Source organism: Passer montanus, unplaced genomic scaffold, assembly GCF_014805655.1.
Source record: "Passer montanus isolate IOZ18808 unplaced genomic scaffold, ASM1480565v1 scaffold1, whole genome shotgun sequence".
Lineage (NCBI taxonomy): Eukaryota > Metazoa > Chordata > Aves > Passeriformes > Passeridae > Passer > Passer montanus.
The window spans coordinates 13,256,784-13,271,440 of NW_024356504.1; the positions used below are offsets into that span (position 1 = coordinate 13,256,784).

Below are 14,657 nucleotides of genomic sequence, written 5' to 3' on the forward strand. Positions count from 1 at the left end.
AGTGGAGGCACCATGGACTGCAAACAGCCCAGGCCACATGGGGGCAGGACACAAAGTGGCACCCCAAGCACCGACAGCTCTGGGTGATGGGAGGAGAGCACTCACTCACTGGAAGCAGCAGAGCAGGGCAGGAGAGTATTCAGCCTCATCCACACACATCTCCAGGCTTGACAAGCACAGGGAAAACCAGAGGGTAGATAAAAAATGAGCTGGCCTTCACCACAGGTCCCAGCAGGGCTAGGGGCTGGCAGGAGTGTGACTGACTGGGACTCACAGCTGGGGCAAGGCAGCTCTCTGGCTAATCCCATTCCAGTGCAGTGGTCAGCGCTTCCCAGCCCTCCCCAGGAAGCGCTGTGCCATACGGCTTTAAATAGCTTTATTAGTGAAAGCTCTGTGCCCACAGCTCCCACCACGGGGGCCGTGGGTATGCCAGGCAGCCAGAACTCCCCAGAGCGCAGAGCTGAGCTCACCCACGCTGACCCTGCCACCGGCTCCACCTGTCTCTGTCCCAGGGGGCCTTGTGAGCCTGGAGGTGGCCTCCCAAATTGTCCTCGGCTGACCCCAGGCTGTCAGATGCAGAGGCTGAGCTCCTGGCGGACGGAGCACTTGCGGCACTGCACCACGCAGCACCAGTGGAAGCGGCACAGGCAGTTCTCCTCCAGCACCACCGTCTCGTCGCGGTGCCCTCTCCCGCAGCACAGCAGGTCGCAGCCGCTCGTGTCCATGGCTGTGCTGTTGCAGACACGGCCCCTGGTGCCCAGGGAGCCCGTCTTACGATTAGCCGAGCAGAAGTCAGGTGAGTCGGCCGAGTAGATGAGGTCCTGTTTATCGGGAGGCTTGATGTTGTCGCCCACGGGGATGAGGGTTTTCCCGTCGTTGCCGCCCATCACCTTGAAAGCCCCATTGAAGCGCTCGAGCAGGCGATCCCCCACCTCGCGGAAATGGGGCATCTTCCGCCAGCAGGTCCGCAGGGTGCAGGAGCCCGACAGCCCGTGGCACTTGCACTCCGTCCTCATGTAGCTGCGCACCGCCTGAGGAAGAGACAGCCTCGCTCAGCCCCCGGCTCCCTCTGTCGCTGCCCAGCACCCCCAGCCACAACCCTGCCCTTGGGGCTGCCCTGGCCCGGGGAGGGGCTGGGCGTGGAGAGCGGCCCGGGGGGTTCCAAAGCACCTGCAAAGGACACCCAAAAGGTACCGGGTGATATTTCGGCCAAAGCCGGTGCAGGTACATGGCTTGGGGACACTGAAGGTGGAGGGCTAGCAGGGGCACAAGGCGTGCAGGGCACAGGGAGTGCAGGGGCCTTACCAAGCGCCCGGCTTCGTTGTTGTGCAGGTCGATAAGAGCTCGGATGTCATTTTTGCCTTTCTTGTTCTTGGCATCCATGAACTGCTGGGATTTCTCGTAGCCAAACTGCACATCATCGCCACAGCCCCCCCACTCCCAGGCGGTGCCCTCTGTGCCTGGCCCGGCCGTGGGCGAGGGGGGGGCCCGGCTCCGTGTCAGCTCACAGCCACACTGCAGCAGCTCGCCCATGCTGCAGGCCTGCGTGATGGCGTGGCTCACTCCCGCCGCCGTGATGGCGTACACGAAGGCTGTTTCACGGATATCTGCCGGAGAACGGACAGGGCTGGATGTGGGGTCAGCTCCAGCAGGCGAAGCACCACCCCCTGGCTGGCATCCCAGGGGCTCAGACTCCCCGTTCTCCCCCTTCATATGTGTTCGGTGCTGCTCCCTGGGTGATGCACCCACCCTGGGACGGGCTGCCTGGAGCGGGAGATGCCTCTTGCAAGCAGAATTGAAGACTCTGCAAGAGCCCTGCCAGAGCTCTTGCACTCAGCTGTGAAGAGGCAGCAAATCTCCCACCTCCTCTTGCAAGTCTGGGTGCTGCCCCATGGGAAAGAGGGAAGCTCAGAGCGCAGAGGGTGGTCCCAGATGACCAGGTGGTACCCACAGCTTCCTCACACTACCCTGCAATATCCTCCAAGCAGTAAAAATCCCAACCCCAGCTCCAGACTGGCACCTGGAAGGGCACACTGCGAGGGATACCGAGGGTGCCACTCCCCCTCTGCAGGGCGGCAGTGATGAGGCTGTGCTCCTGCTCTCCCCCCACTACCCTCTTTGCCATGGGGAGCTGCCCGCCCCCCTCTCTCCACCGGCACAGCCTCCACCCTGCAGGATTATTTATTATTAGTATTTGCTCCTGTCTCTCTCTGCTCCGGGACACGAATTCCAAGCATCTTTCCCCTGCCCGGACCTGCCGCTCGCAGCCGCAGCCAGCGGGGGATTCTGGCAGCAGGGGTGCGGCGCGCTGCTCGGGGGGCTCCCCCGCTCCCTGCGCCTGCCAGCCCAGCTCCTGCCCACCCGAATGCCAGGGCAGGGCTGGCCCAGGGCGGCGGCCTGCAGGGGATTCCTGGCGAGGGAGGGGAAGGTGGGTTTTGGGGGGTGTCCCATCCCTCCATCTTCGGTATTCCGACTTGGGGAGGCTGCAGGAAGAGGGATGCCAGCGCGCCCGTTCCTGAGCGGCTCCTCCAAAAGCCCACGCAGCACCTGCATCCCTCTGGTGTTAGCAGGAACTGGGCACACCGGTGCCTCTCTGGCAGTGCCACCAAGGGGGTACCACCCCCTCCCCAGGCCCTCCTGCCCCCGCAAGCCACCCGACCACCCGCCTGCTCCCACCTGGGGCTGGCAGAACCTCAGCAGACAGCCCAAAGCTGGCAGAGATCCCCATGCCACCCTGCCAGCCGGGCCCCGGGGTGATGCCGCTCCTCTGACAGTTCCTCCAGACACGTGGCTGCCCCCAGGCCAGCCTGCCATGGCATGCCACACCTGGCACAGGTGGCAGCAAGGAAAGAGGGGACAGCCATGACAGGGAGGCCGTGGCCAGGAATGAGAGGTTTGCAGCATCCTTGGATAGAAAAGGATATTGGATGGAAGGTGTTTATCTGATGGAGCTGGGAATCCCAAAAATGCTGAGATACTTTGAGCAGTCCCTGCAGGCTTACAGGGAGGCTGGTACCTGCTGGCACTTCTGAGGGCTTCTAACACCCACCTTGTTGCTCTGGGAAACTCCACACCTCTAGCTGGGATGTCCCATGTCCTCAGAGTGCCAGGGACTCAAACTCACCACTGTCCCTACGACCTTGCTTATCTCTACCAGAGGCTGGACCAGTGTGGTGGCTCCTTCAGCATGCCCGTGCTTGATGTGCCTGTGCCTTCTTCAACACACGGTGCTGCTGGGTACCCAGCAGCTCATCTGCCAGGACCTTCCACTCACCACCCAGCCTGGCCCTGCTTTCTGGCACCACCCCACTTCCAGAGCAGATCCCTGCCTGGCACAGATCCCACCGCCCTCACCGCCAGTTTATGGTGAAAATAGGTGACTCCAGAGGCAGGAGAGTTCCCTTTGTGCCCTGACTCTCTGCCTCTTGACTGAATACACCTCCCTGTGCTGGGGGGAACCCACTTCTGCAAACCAGCTTTTTTAATGAGCCTATCCCCCTCCCATGGGCCACTGTCACCCTTGAGGCTCCAGCTCTGACCCCCACTGGTATCTGCAGTCAGTTGGGTGCCCAGGGCACCCTGCCCTCTCCAATCCCCCCAGGGATGCCAGCTTCACCCCCCTGCATGGCCCATGGACATATCCACTTTGCCTTGGACTGGCCATGCACCAAGAGATGTGATGGCTGAGGAGACTGGGGCTTGCTCCAGCATCTTCATCTGCCATAGCACAGGAACCAACAAGGGAAGAGGGGCAGGACTAAACTCACCTCCCACTAAGTGATCCTACCAGCCCAAGGTATTTCAAGAACCCCTCTTGCTTGGAGCACCATCCACTCCCAGCTCCTCTGCCTGAGGATCATGGCAGGGCTTCCCCATCCCTTACAGACTCACGGGTGCCCTCTTGCTCTGCCCCTGCTCTGATTTTGCTGCAGCTGGGCCTGGTTTGGACCGCTGTATCCACTGTCGAGACCTGCACATACCTTCCTGCCACCCAGCCCTGCTCCTCAGGGTGCCACCAGGGTGCCCATCCAGGGACAGGGACAGGGACAGGAGACAAACACTCCTCTCCTCTGCTCCCTGCAAGGCCAGGAGGAGGATGTGAAGGGCACCCAGGGGTGAGGGGCAGCTCCCAGCGGCTGCACGCTGCCTCCCAGCTGGGCCCCTTCCCACAGCACACCCTGGGGTCCTGGGGGAGCAGTAAATCACTGCCAGACGAGGGTGCATTCTTGGGCTTCATGAAGCCCCGCACTGTCTGGGAGCATTGGTAATTGCTTCATTACAACACAGGGAGACATGTCCCGGCAGTAAAACCTCAGCGTGACTGCACCGGGGAGCACTGAGCAACCCCTACACACACACACACACACAGACACACACACAGACACAGACACAGACACAGACACACACACACACACACACACACAGACACAGACACACACACACACACACACACACAGACACAGACACACACACACACACACACACACAGACACAGACACACACACACACACACACACACAGACACAGACACACACACACACACACACACACAGACACAGACACACACACACACACACACACACAGACACACACACACAGACACACACAGACACACACACACACGCAGCTTTGCACGCCAGGACTCTGCTCCAGGAGTCCCGGGGAGGCACTTCTCCAGGCTGGGGTCTCTTTGGGAAATGGGAAGCCGAGGAAGCACTGGCCTTACCCTGCTGCAGGATCTTGCCGAAGTACTTGCTGTGGCTGGTGCAGTTCCAGCGGCGGAAGCGGAATTGGTACTGGCACTCCCGGACGCCCAGCTTGGTGCCCTTGGCCACCTCCTGCACGATCTCTGGCTCCAGCTGGCACAGCTCTGCCTGCTTCCCCGCCAGCCGCTTCGTCTTGCGGCAGATGCTGTTGGGGTCCATGACCAGGGGGCTCCCCACTGCCCTGCAGGAGGGGACAGCGAGCAGAGCAAAACCAGCACCCAAGCCCAGGAGAGACCAGGGTGTGGATGGGACAGGACCAGACCTACCCCCAGGGATGGGGACAAGGCTGCGGGGCAGTGCCAGCTCCATGCTGAGCCCGGCTGACAAGGGGACAGAGAGACATATGTAGTGGGGGTGGGACAACAGGTATGGGTGGCTCACCCTTGCCATGTCCATCCACTGGGGAACTGGGGGGATCTCCTACTGTGGGATAGGCTATAGGATGATGCTGCCACGTACCACTCTACATCCTTGTGACACCCATGGGGGTGATGGTGGTGTCCCCAAAGGGGATGGCAGGAATACTGTGCTACTCAGCATCTGCTCTTTGGGGCTGGCACTGACCTAACCCAGCCCTGGCACTGCCATGTGACTGATGCCCGGTGCAGCTGCGTCTCCCAGAGCTGTGGACACAGCAAGGAGCCCAGCCAGCACGCTTGGTGTGTCTCCCCCTCTCCACGGGTTCTCGCTGCTTTGCCCCGTGGGAGACTAGAAGAGTGACCTTGCCTCTGATAAAGCCCCTCGGCTGCTGGCCAGGATCCTGTACTCACCTCCCCAAATCCAGGCACTGACTCCAGGGAACGGAGCTGCAGGCGGGTGCGGGAGTGCAAGGGAGGGATGCAGGTGGCATTGCCAGCTTTGCCAATGCCAGTGAGGGAGGGCAAGTCTTGGCTGGGCCCACGTCAGAGGCAGCTCCTCCTTGCCAGCACAGCTGGCGTGAGGTGCCTGACTCCCTGGCCCTGAAGGCAAAGTCTGAGCACGCTGCTGTGCTCCCCGGGGTGCCACGGGCTACAGAAACCCCTGTGCTTTCCCCACACACTTTGCCCGCAGTGCCCTGGGCGGCACAGCTGGCGCAGCTGCGCAGCCCTGCAGCACCCTGCCTCGTGCTGGCACGGGCCATGTGCCAGCTCTGCCACCGGCAGCTCCGGGGCCGTGGGCCACACGAATGCAGCACACCCTAAACTCAGCCCACCCTTGCCTCCAGCGCTGCTCCTGTGGGCTCAGAGCTCATCCTGCTCAACAGCAGGATTTTCATGGCCGTGGATGCCCATGGAACCTGAGGGCTGGACCCAGCACACCCCAGGACCAGGACATGCCTGACATAGGGAGGTTACGTTCCCTGGGATTCCCTGGGGAGCCGTGCTTGGGCGGCCCGTGCTGCCTTCAGCCCCACTCACTGGGGAGCATCAGCTGCACAGCTTCCAAACCCAGAGCTTTATAGTCTGGCCAAGCCCCAGGGGCTCAAAAATCACAAGCTGAATCTCAGTGTTTAACTGTGTTCTGGGTTTCCTTTTCACTCCTGTGCAGCTGGGGGGCTGTGTTTGGGACACCAGGCTGCAGTAATCTGCTTGCAATCCTGTCCCCAGTGCAAACCCCCTCCAAGCCCCTTGTCTGAAGCTCAAAGCCCTGCCAGGATCCCCCTGATTCATGTCAGCTCCCCAGCTGCCTGGATCTCCTGCCTACCAGACCCCAGCTGGGCTTGGAGAGGACGTGCCCTCTCACACAGCCTGGAAAAGGAGCCCTTATGCTTTGGCTGGAGGTTTAAAGGTTAAACAGCTCAACAGAGAGGCATAGCCTGGAAAGGGAACTTCCAGCAGGGAAACTGAGGCAAGCCCACGCTCCTGCCAGGAAGAACCCATCTCCCTTTGCTCCTGGCAGCTCAGCTTCCCTTTGCTGCATGATCCACGTGGAGCTCTGCAAAGGGATGGGGCAGCTAGGGAAGCATCGCAGAGCTTGCCTGGCACAGGTCCTCCACAGATGGGGAAACTGAGGCCCACGTGGAAAGTGACCAGAAAATCTGTCCAGACCCATGCCACGATGACCACACAGGGATCCAAGCCTCCACGTTGGTCTCAAGCTTGCTGTCCTTTGTGACCACAGCGGGATGGCGGAGGTTTGGCTGCCTCCGCCGGTGGCGTGGGGAAGAGGGGGAGCCGAGATGGGACTTTCATTAAGAGACGACTCTTTGTACTCATATAAAAACGATGCGCCAGCCCCCGGGGCCGTCAGATCAAATACTGAACTGTGGCTCACCCCAGCCCGCTGGATCAGGCCAGGAAGAAGAGCTCAGCCCCGCGGGTCCGGGGGTGACGGGCGGCACCGCGGGGGTCCCCACCCCTGGTCCAGGCGGCAGCAGGGCTGGCAGGAGAGCGCAGGAGCTTTCTGGCCCTGCCGGCGAGGCGTGGGGTGGGCTGCCTGAGTCCAAAGCGACATTAATTTCCGCTGGGCTCCACTTTCTGGCACCGGGAGGCCGCCGGGAGCCCAAGAGCTGTTTTGCTTTGGAGGGTTTAGAGGTGGGGGGAGAATGGGGGGAGACAAGGGCAAGAAAAATGCTGCCAAACTGCTACCACTTTGGCAAGGGCTCCGGCGCAGGGCCCAGATCTGCCTGAGCTTGTCCCGCTCCAAGGCCTCCCGCATCTACAATTAAGGTGCCCCACCTCTGCTGCCGGGCACTCCTCCCCCTGCCCTGGTGAGGGAACAGGGTCGCCAGCCCGGCTCCCCACAACTCGCCTGGGGCACCCCGGCCCCGCCAGGCTCAGCAGCACAGCAGCATCCCTGCCACCTGCCCCTGGCACCCTTCACTGGCTGCCAGAGCTGCTGCTGGGGGGCTCTGGCTTGCCCCAAAAGCCAGTGGGATGGTGAGCCCCACTATCCACCCTCCCAGCAGCCCTGTGTAAGGGAAACAACCCCCACTGCTGGAAGGGGAGACCGAGGAACAGAAAAGGGGCTGCAAAGCTCTGCCCACTTGCTGCTGTCACCCCTTAGGCTGCCACAGCCACAGCCTGAGCCCAGTCCCAGTGACGCACATCAAACAGGAGTCACCGAGTCACTCTGGATGCTGTGCCTGCTGCAGCAGAGACGAGGGTTCCCAAGAGCCATAATCACCATCTTTTCACAGCTCTGCTCATGGTCATAGAACTTCCAGCAAGTCCCAGTCAATATTCCCAGCCAAAATCATGGACCAAGGAGCCTGGGCCAAGTCACATCTTCTCCTTGGGCATGGGGATGATGTGGAGCAGGATTTCTGGCCCCTGCCAGCAGACCATTATGGAGGGGACCCAGCGGGGTCCTGGTTTGCAGGAAGCCAAGGCAGTGAGGCTGGTGGAACTATGTAGTGAGGAGGAGGACAGTCAGCTTTCAAAAGTCACACCTGCAGGAGAGCAGTGGTTGGGCCATGCCAGCTCCATGTGGGATCTGACAGGCCTGCACCCATTGAGTGCTGCTGCCTGGGCACTCCCTTGGGCAAGGGGACTCTGCTCTAGGGTAGTAAGGCTGTGTCCTGCCTCTGTCCCAGGCTCTGGAAGCCTTCAGCAGGGTGATGTAGGTACCAGGGTACCCAGGTCATCACTCTGAACCCACAGGTAATTCTGCACCCACATGGAGAGGTGAGAACTGCAGGGTGACGGCCCTGGAGAACTGACCCCATCCCTGGGGACACAGGTCACCTCACACCCCACACAATGATGTCACACTGCGTGACAGCCTACAGGTCAAACCCAAAGGGTCTCTTTCCAAGTTGTGCAAACAGGGCAGGAGGACCCATAGGTGAATTTTCACCCATCCAGCCTTCCCAGAGCCCACACAGGCAGGTGGCTCAGCCAGGGCCATGAGTGGGTGCTGCCACTAACCGGGGCAGCTGGGTGTGGAGGCAGAGCAGGAGGCCCGTGGAGGTGTGGTGAGTAAGCAGCAAGTCACTGCCCTGGGGGCACAGCCGGGCTTGGCTGCCGAGCAGCACCCGGGGCACTGAGGGAGCAGGAAATGCCATGGGCTGGGAAGAGAAGGGGGACCCCATTCCCTGCCCTCCTCCTCACATCTCCTTGGTCAGGATGGCACGCAAACAGCCGGGAAGCTCCCTAGAGGATAGAGGCTTTGGCATGGCATTGCATCGACCCATGGACCTGCTGGCTGCAGGGTCATGCTGAGGCCAGGCTGTCGTGAGCAGGAGCTGCCCAAACTTGTGCTGCGGCTGCTGGGGGGATGGAGGGAGCATTCACCTGCAGGGGTGGTGGTCCTAAAGCCATGTCCAAACCCGGGAAGGGCTGGGATAAGAAGAAAGAAGTCCACCCACTTGTGGTCACTGCGTCCTTCTTCTGGGTGCTGACAGAGGCTGGAGCTGGAGTAGCATGAGGGCTTGGCTAGTTCATGCCCAGATGTGGGTGCCACATGCTGTGGGAGGACCCTGCAAAGCCTGAGCAGATGTCAGGGTGTGCCCAGTACCCTCCTGCATGAGGGGAGTTTGAAGGGCTCAAGGTTCTGATGCAAAGGCCAGACAAATCCTCCCGCCGGGGGCATGGCCAGGGAGCATGGGTGTCACCATGGGAGAGTGGATGTGACCAGGAGCAGGGACAAGGGATGGCACTGGGGAAAGTTCAGCTGCCTTTGTGGCAGAAAACAAGTTGCCCAATGCTGGAGCCAGCAGTCATCTCAAAGGGTGCAAGAGAAATATTGTCCCTCCAAAAAACCCAGCAAGTCAGCAGCTGCCCCAGCAAGGGCACAGGGAGATGGCATCAGGCAGGGGCTCTCCCAGTGGGAGACTCCTCTCTGCCCATATGGTGCTGCTCCAGGAGGAAGGCATGCTGGGGAAGGCTGGGCAGCCGTGGGGCAGCAGCTGTGGGTCAGCAAGCCCAGGGGTGACTCACAAGGCTCACCCCAAGGCACCCAGGCAGGGCCCTCCAGCCCAGCAGCCTGCCCTTACAGGCTCTAGCCTTGCAGTGTGGGAGCTGGGCAGGGCAGGGAAAGGGAAGGACAGACCAGGGGTGTGCTTGAGGGACATGGGACTGGGACCCCCTCAAGAAAGGGTACAGGCACAGGGGCTGGTGGAGAGGTCGTTTCTGAGCACCTCTGAGGTAAAGCTGGTGGTGCACTGCCCTTGTCATGGATGGGAAGGGGATGGAGGGCAGGTGTCCGTCCCTCTGGGCCCCCTCAGACCCACAGCTGGAGCGGAGCACATTTCAGCTGGGATGATTTTCTCCCTCGCTTTCTTTTCCATCTCCCAGCTGCTCTCAGCCAGGCCCATGGAGAGCCAACAGGCACCAGGGAAGGTGGTTTTGCTTGCCCCCATCCCCAGAGTGCCTCTGCACTCCTGCGAGCACAGCCCGACTGCAAACCGGCTTGGCTGAAATCCTGCCCTGAACCTGCCTGGGGCTCCACAGACTCTGAGTTTGCCTGCTCTGTATCTCTGCAGCCTCTGGGCCAGCCAGGGAGCCCCAGGCAGTCCCTACCTCTCCTGCTCAAGGAGAAATCACTGTTGCACAAGGAGCTGAGCAAGAAATGTGTAAAGAAGAGGGGAGGAGGAAGAAAGAGGCTTTATGGAGCTGCTGGGAGCAAGGAGAGCCTACTCCCTGCAGCTTGCACTAATCAAGGTGCCAGCACATGAGTGACATATCTTCCATTGGCACTGACCACAGCCTGCTCCCTTTTGCCATGGAAAGGTCTGTGTCTCCAGTGAGCTCGCTGGGGACATCCTAACACAGTGAGGATGCTCCCTCAGGCTACAGTGTCACTAGCAGGATGCCAGTGCTTGTACATCACACCTAAATCTTTTTCCATAGATGCAACCATGTGCCAGGATCCCAATGGGCACAGTTACCACCTGTGAGTGGCCTGGGCTGGGACTGTGCCTCTTGACATCCAGCTCAGCTACAGCCCTCTCACAAATTAGGTCATCAGTGGGGGAAAATGCTGGCTTAAACAGGAAACCCCTGTATCTCCCCCACCACACAGATGTTGCACTCGGGGGTGGGATGGGAAAGTTGTAAAGACATTTCTTACTTGGCCAGGGGAAAATGCCTCCTTGGCTAAGCACCCACAAGTGCCCAGTGATGCACACACAAAGGTGTGCCACCAAAGTCCCCAGGCATCAGTGACAGTGACAGCAAGGAACAGCTCTATCAATGCCACCAGTCCTGGTGCTTCCAGGAACTCTGGCACAAGACACAGCTGCTCCCCTGAACCCCTCCACCAACAGCAAAACCCACAGGCACCAGTGCTACCCAGACCAGGGAGAGGGGACCAGGACCAGGACAGGCACACGGGGAGATGCCTGTCATGAGTGCCCAGACTCCTCTGCCCAACACAGGAAGGGCTCCCTGAGATGATCTCAGCCGGGGGCCAAAACACCAAACTGAGAGAAGCAGTTCATGAATCACCCAGCTGCTCCTGTGCCCTGTCCCAGGAAGCCTGGCATGTCTGTTTGGTGCTGGTGGCCTCATCCACCCACCACCTCACCCCAGCTCCATGGCTCCAGAGTGAAGCAGAGTGTGAGCTGGTGATCCCCCTGAAGCCACTCCACTGCCCGGTGCATTTGCTGTGCATCAGGCAGCTGAGTTATTATTCTTAAAATAAAGGTCCCTTTTCTTCTTCTTTTTTTAAAAGAAGAAAAAACAAGTTTGACCCCTTGCCCTCCTCTGCCAAATCCTGCTAATCTCCTGAAGTCACTGCTGCCTGTGCACACATGGCACCAGCAGGACCCAGACTCCATGGTGAGATGCAGTTCTGAGCACCTGGGGCAAGGGGCACTGGTAGCCCAGCACCCTGCCCTGGCTGGTGCTGTCTGCCTGCCCCTGAAATGAAGGCAAAATGAGCTTCTGCTTCACCTTTATCTGCTCCAGTCATGGGCAGATGTCCTCAAAGCTGGAGCACAGGGCATGAACTTGGAGATATTGATGAGGACGGGGCAGAGAAAGCATGGACAGCTGAAGCTGTGTGTGTGTGTGTGTGTCTGAGAACTAGCCAGGGAGAAACAGCAGGTCTCAGGCAGCAGGAGGGCATATGCCCTGCAATGGCACAGCTCCCCTGAGGTGGGTGGCACGGGGCATGGAGACCCTCCACAAGCACCCTGCCTTGGCCAGGGCTTGCCCTTCCCTATTCTCCCCTCCTCTAGCAAAAAAACCCAAGGCAAGTCCCTCTCAGCCCCATGCTAAACCCTTGCCTGGCAATAAACACAGCACTTGGGCTCCAGGGACAAACTCTCGGCTGATGTACAACTGACTAACAGCACCATTTACACTCACAAAGGCTCCCAGTGCAGCCCTGGAGCCAGGGCTAGCAGAGGGAATGGAGATGTGGAATAAATCACTGGTGGGCAGGCAGGGGACCGTGAGGGGAAAGGCTTATGGAGAGCTTTATTTTAGGGGTCAAAAGAGTGTGACAATGTGGAGACGAATAGCCTCAGATAATGAATGATAGCCCGGACGGCACGCCGGGGAGCTGGAATCTAAGCACTTAAAACCGGATAAAGACAGGCTGGGTGAAATTCTTAATAGATTTAAATAGTTCATGTTTCGACAGATACCTGGGCTTTCCAAGGCTGGGTCCCAGTTCTGTAATGAATCCCCCACCCCCTCTGGTATCCTGCAAGGCACCGTCTCTGCCTTTGATGAGGGCACCATTACAAATAGGGGTTTTGTCCCTGCTGTGTCCGGGCCACCATTCAGGGGGGACACTGTAGGGACCCTAAGGCTTTTAATTAAATCTGACTTATTGGAGGGGTCTGGAAGCCACTAAGCCCCCTTGCCCACCCCTCAGGCGTACAAGCTTCCCAGGCAGCGGGCTGGGGGTGCGGGGAGGCGGAGTGCGACTCTCAGCACAGGACCTGTGCACCCTGTACTCCTGGGGATCCCCCGGTCTGCTGCCTCCAGCACACTCGTGTGCCCAAACCTGGCAGTATGCGGGTGCCCCAGTCTGGATCAGGACAGCCAGCGAGCAGCAGTTCCAACCCAAGTGGTGCCTGGGTGCAGGGGACTCTTTTGTCCCCAGGCTGGGGGGGACAGCCCCCGGAGACCGAGATACCCTGCGCGCCCTCCTGCTCACCCCCCCGGGATGTCCTACTCACCACCAGAGCCCGATGATGTTAGCGGGGCAGAGGAGGATGAAGAAGAGCCCCAGCTGGGTCCGGGAGGAAGGCAGCATCCTGCCAGGACTGAGGAAAGCGTCGAACTCTCTCCACGCCGCCGGCCGGGAGCCGGGCAGCCCCGAGGTCCGGCCGGGGCCCCGGCGGGTGCGTGCCCGCTGTGTCCTCCGCCGGGCCGGGCCGGGCTGGGCCGGGCTGGGCTGGGCAGGCACCTCCGGGCGGCGGGAGCGCGGCGCGGAGGCTGCTCCGGAGAAGGAGGAGGGACGGGGCTGCGAAAGCATCTGCTCCGACAGGGAAACCGGAGCCCGGGGGACGGACAGGGCGGGCCGGGCGGGGGGACTCCCGGGTGCCAGGCTTCGTTCCCAGCGCAGAGCCACGGGCACGATGTGGGCACGGGCACCCTCCGGGAGAGGAGCGTGGCCGCAGCCCGTCTGGCCCCGCGTCCCGCCGCCGCGCTTGAATGTGCAGCCCTTTTTGCGGATCCGGCTGGCACAGCTCTGCCCCCGAAGCCCCGGGACCTGCTGCGGACCCGCCTGGCACGGACCCGCCTGGCACAGCCCTGCTTGGCACAGCCCTGCCCGGCTCCACACGGGTCCTGCCGCAGCCCTGTCAAACCCGACCTGGCCTCGAGGTGTCCCCGACACCTTCCTGTCACGCTCTTGCCCGACCCTGACACCCCTGGCATGGCCTTGCCCAAACCTGGTGCCCTGTGTTGCCTCCAGCACAGCCCTGCCCGGCCCCTGTCCCTGGCTGGGCTCGCCTGGCACAACCCTGGCTCCATGACCCTGCCTGTCCTCAGACCAGTCTGTCCCACCTGGGAAAGCAGGAGGAGTGACCCCTCACAAGCATCTCCCAACACAGCTCCAACACTGGAGAGACACGCCTGGGGCAGAGGGACATGCAGGAGAATGATGGAGCCGGCCCTAGGAGCAAGGAGAACCAGGACACCAGGAGAAGAGTGTAGTGAGGGACATCTTGTTGATGGTGATTCCATTTCAGGGGCAGCCAGGACCCAGAACGGACACAGTTCCCAGCACCAGATCACAACGGGAGGAGCAGCAGGAGCTGCCTGGGGCAGGAGGAAGCTGACGTGCCCAGAAGGTACCAGGAGGTCACACAAGGGCTGTGCCGCTGGGGACAGGAGGAGCCCACAGCCTGCCACACCACTTCTCCCCACAGAGGAGCATCAGGAATGGTTTTCCAGAGCTCAGTCCAGTGCTCTGCATCTCTGGTTCCTCTTGTACATTTATGGCTCCCAGCAGAGGTTGGGGATGCGGCTCCCAGCCCTGCAGCATCTGGGGCATGGATCCTGGGAGAGGATCTACTCTGGGGAAGTCTCACCTGCTCTCTGTACCCAGCTCCATGGAGCAAGCAGCCAGCCACTGGGTTTCCCAAGGGAAAAGTAGGTGTTTTCCACTCGTGATGGGCAAAGCAGAGCACCCTTGCTGCTGGTGATCACCCCTCCTCCAGCAGCTATTTGTGCTCTGGCCCCCCTCATGGCCTCCCATACCCTGCCCATCTCAAGCCCCTGGCTTGCCCATAAGTGTTCCCCTTGCCTTGATCACCAGTGGGTTCATCCCTTCACCTGGGCACTGCTAACAGCATTGGTGGTGAATGACTCGGGCTTTATCTGCAGCTTTCCCTGCCCTCCCACACAGGAAATGGCTCCTGGTCTGCACCCTTGGCGTGGTGACTAGGACTGAGCTGCCCCGGCCACAGCAGGGGATATGGGGACAGCGTGGCGATTTCCAGCCCAGACACCCCAGCGCCCAGCAGCCAATACTTTCCCAGGCACACGGGCTCAGTCCCTGAGCTGGGCA

General features: G+C 60.7%; 1 protein-coding gene across 1 annotated transcript; it reads right to left on the bottom strand.

Annotated features, from left to right (window-relative positions):
- Nucleotides 1–365: 365 nt before the first annotated feature.
- Nucleotides 366–13,022, bottom strand: WNT6 (Wnt family member 6). The gene is made up of 4 exons (XM_039697743.1): nucleotides 12,820–13,022; nucleotides 4,727–4,947; nucleotides 1,306–1,607; nucleotides 366–1,031 (listed from the first exon to the last, which is right to left on the bottom strand). Exons 1-4 carry the CDS (start codon nucleotides 12,894–12,896, stop codon nucleotides 570–572), a joined length of 1,062 nt encoding a protein of 353 aa, XP_039553677.1. The 5' UTR covers nucleotides 12,897–13,022; the 3' UTR covers nucleotides 366–569.
- Between the last annotated feature and the right edge of the window lie 1,635 nt (nucleotides 13,023–14,657).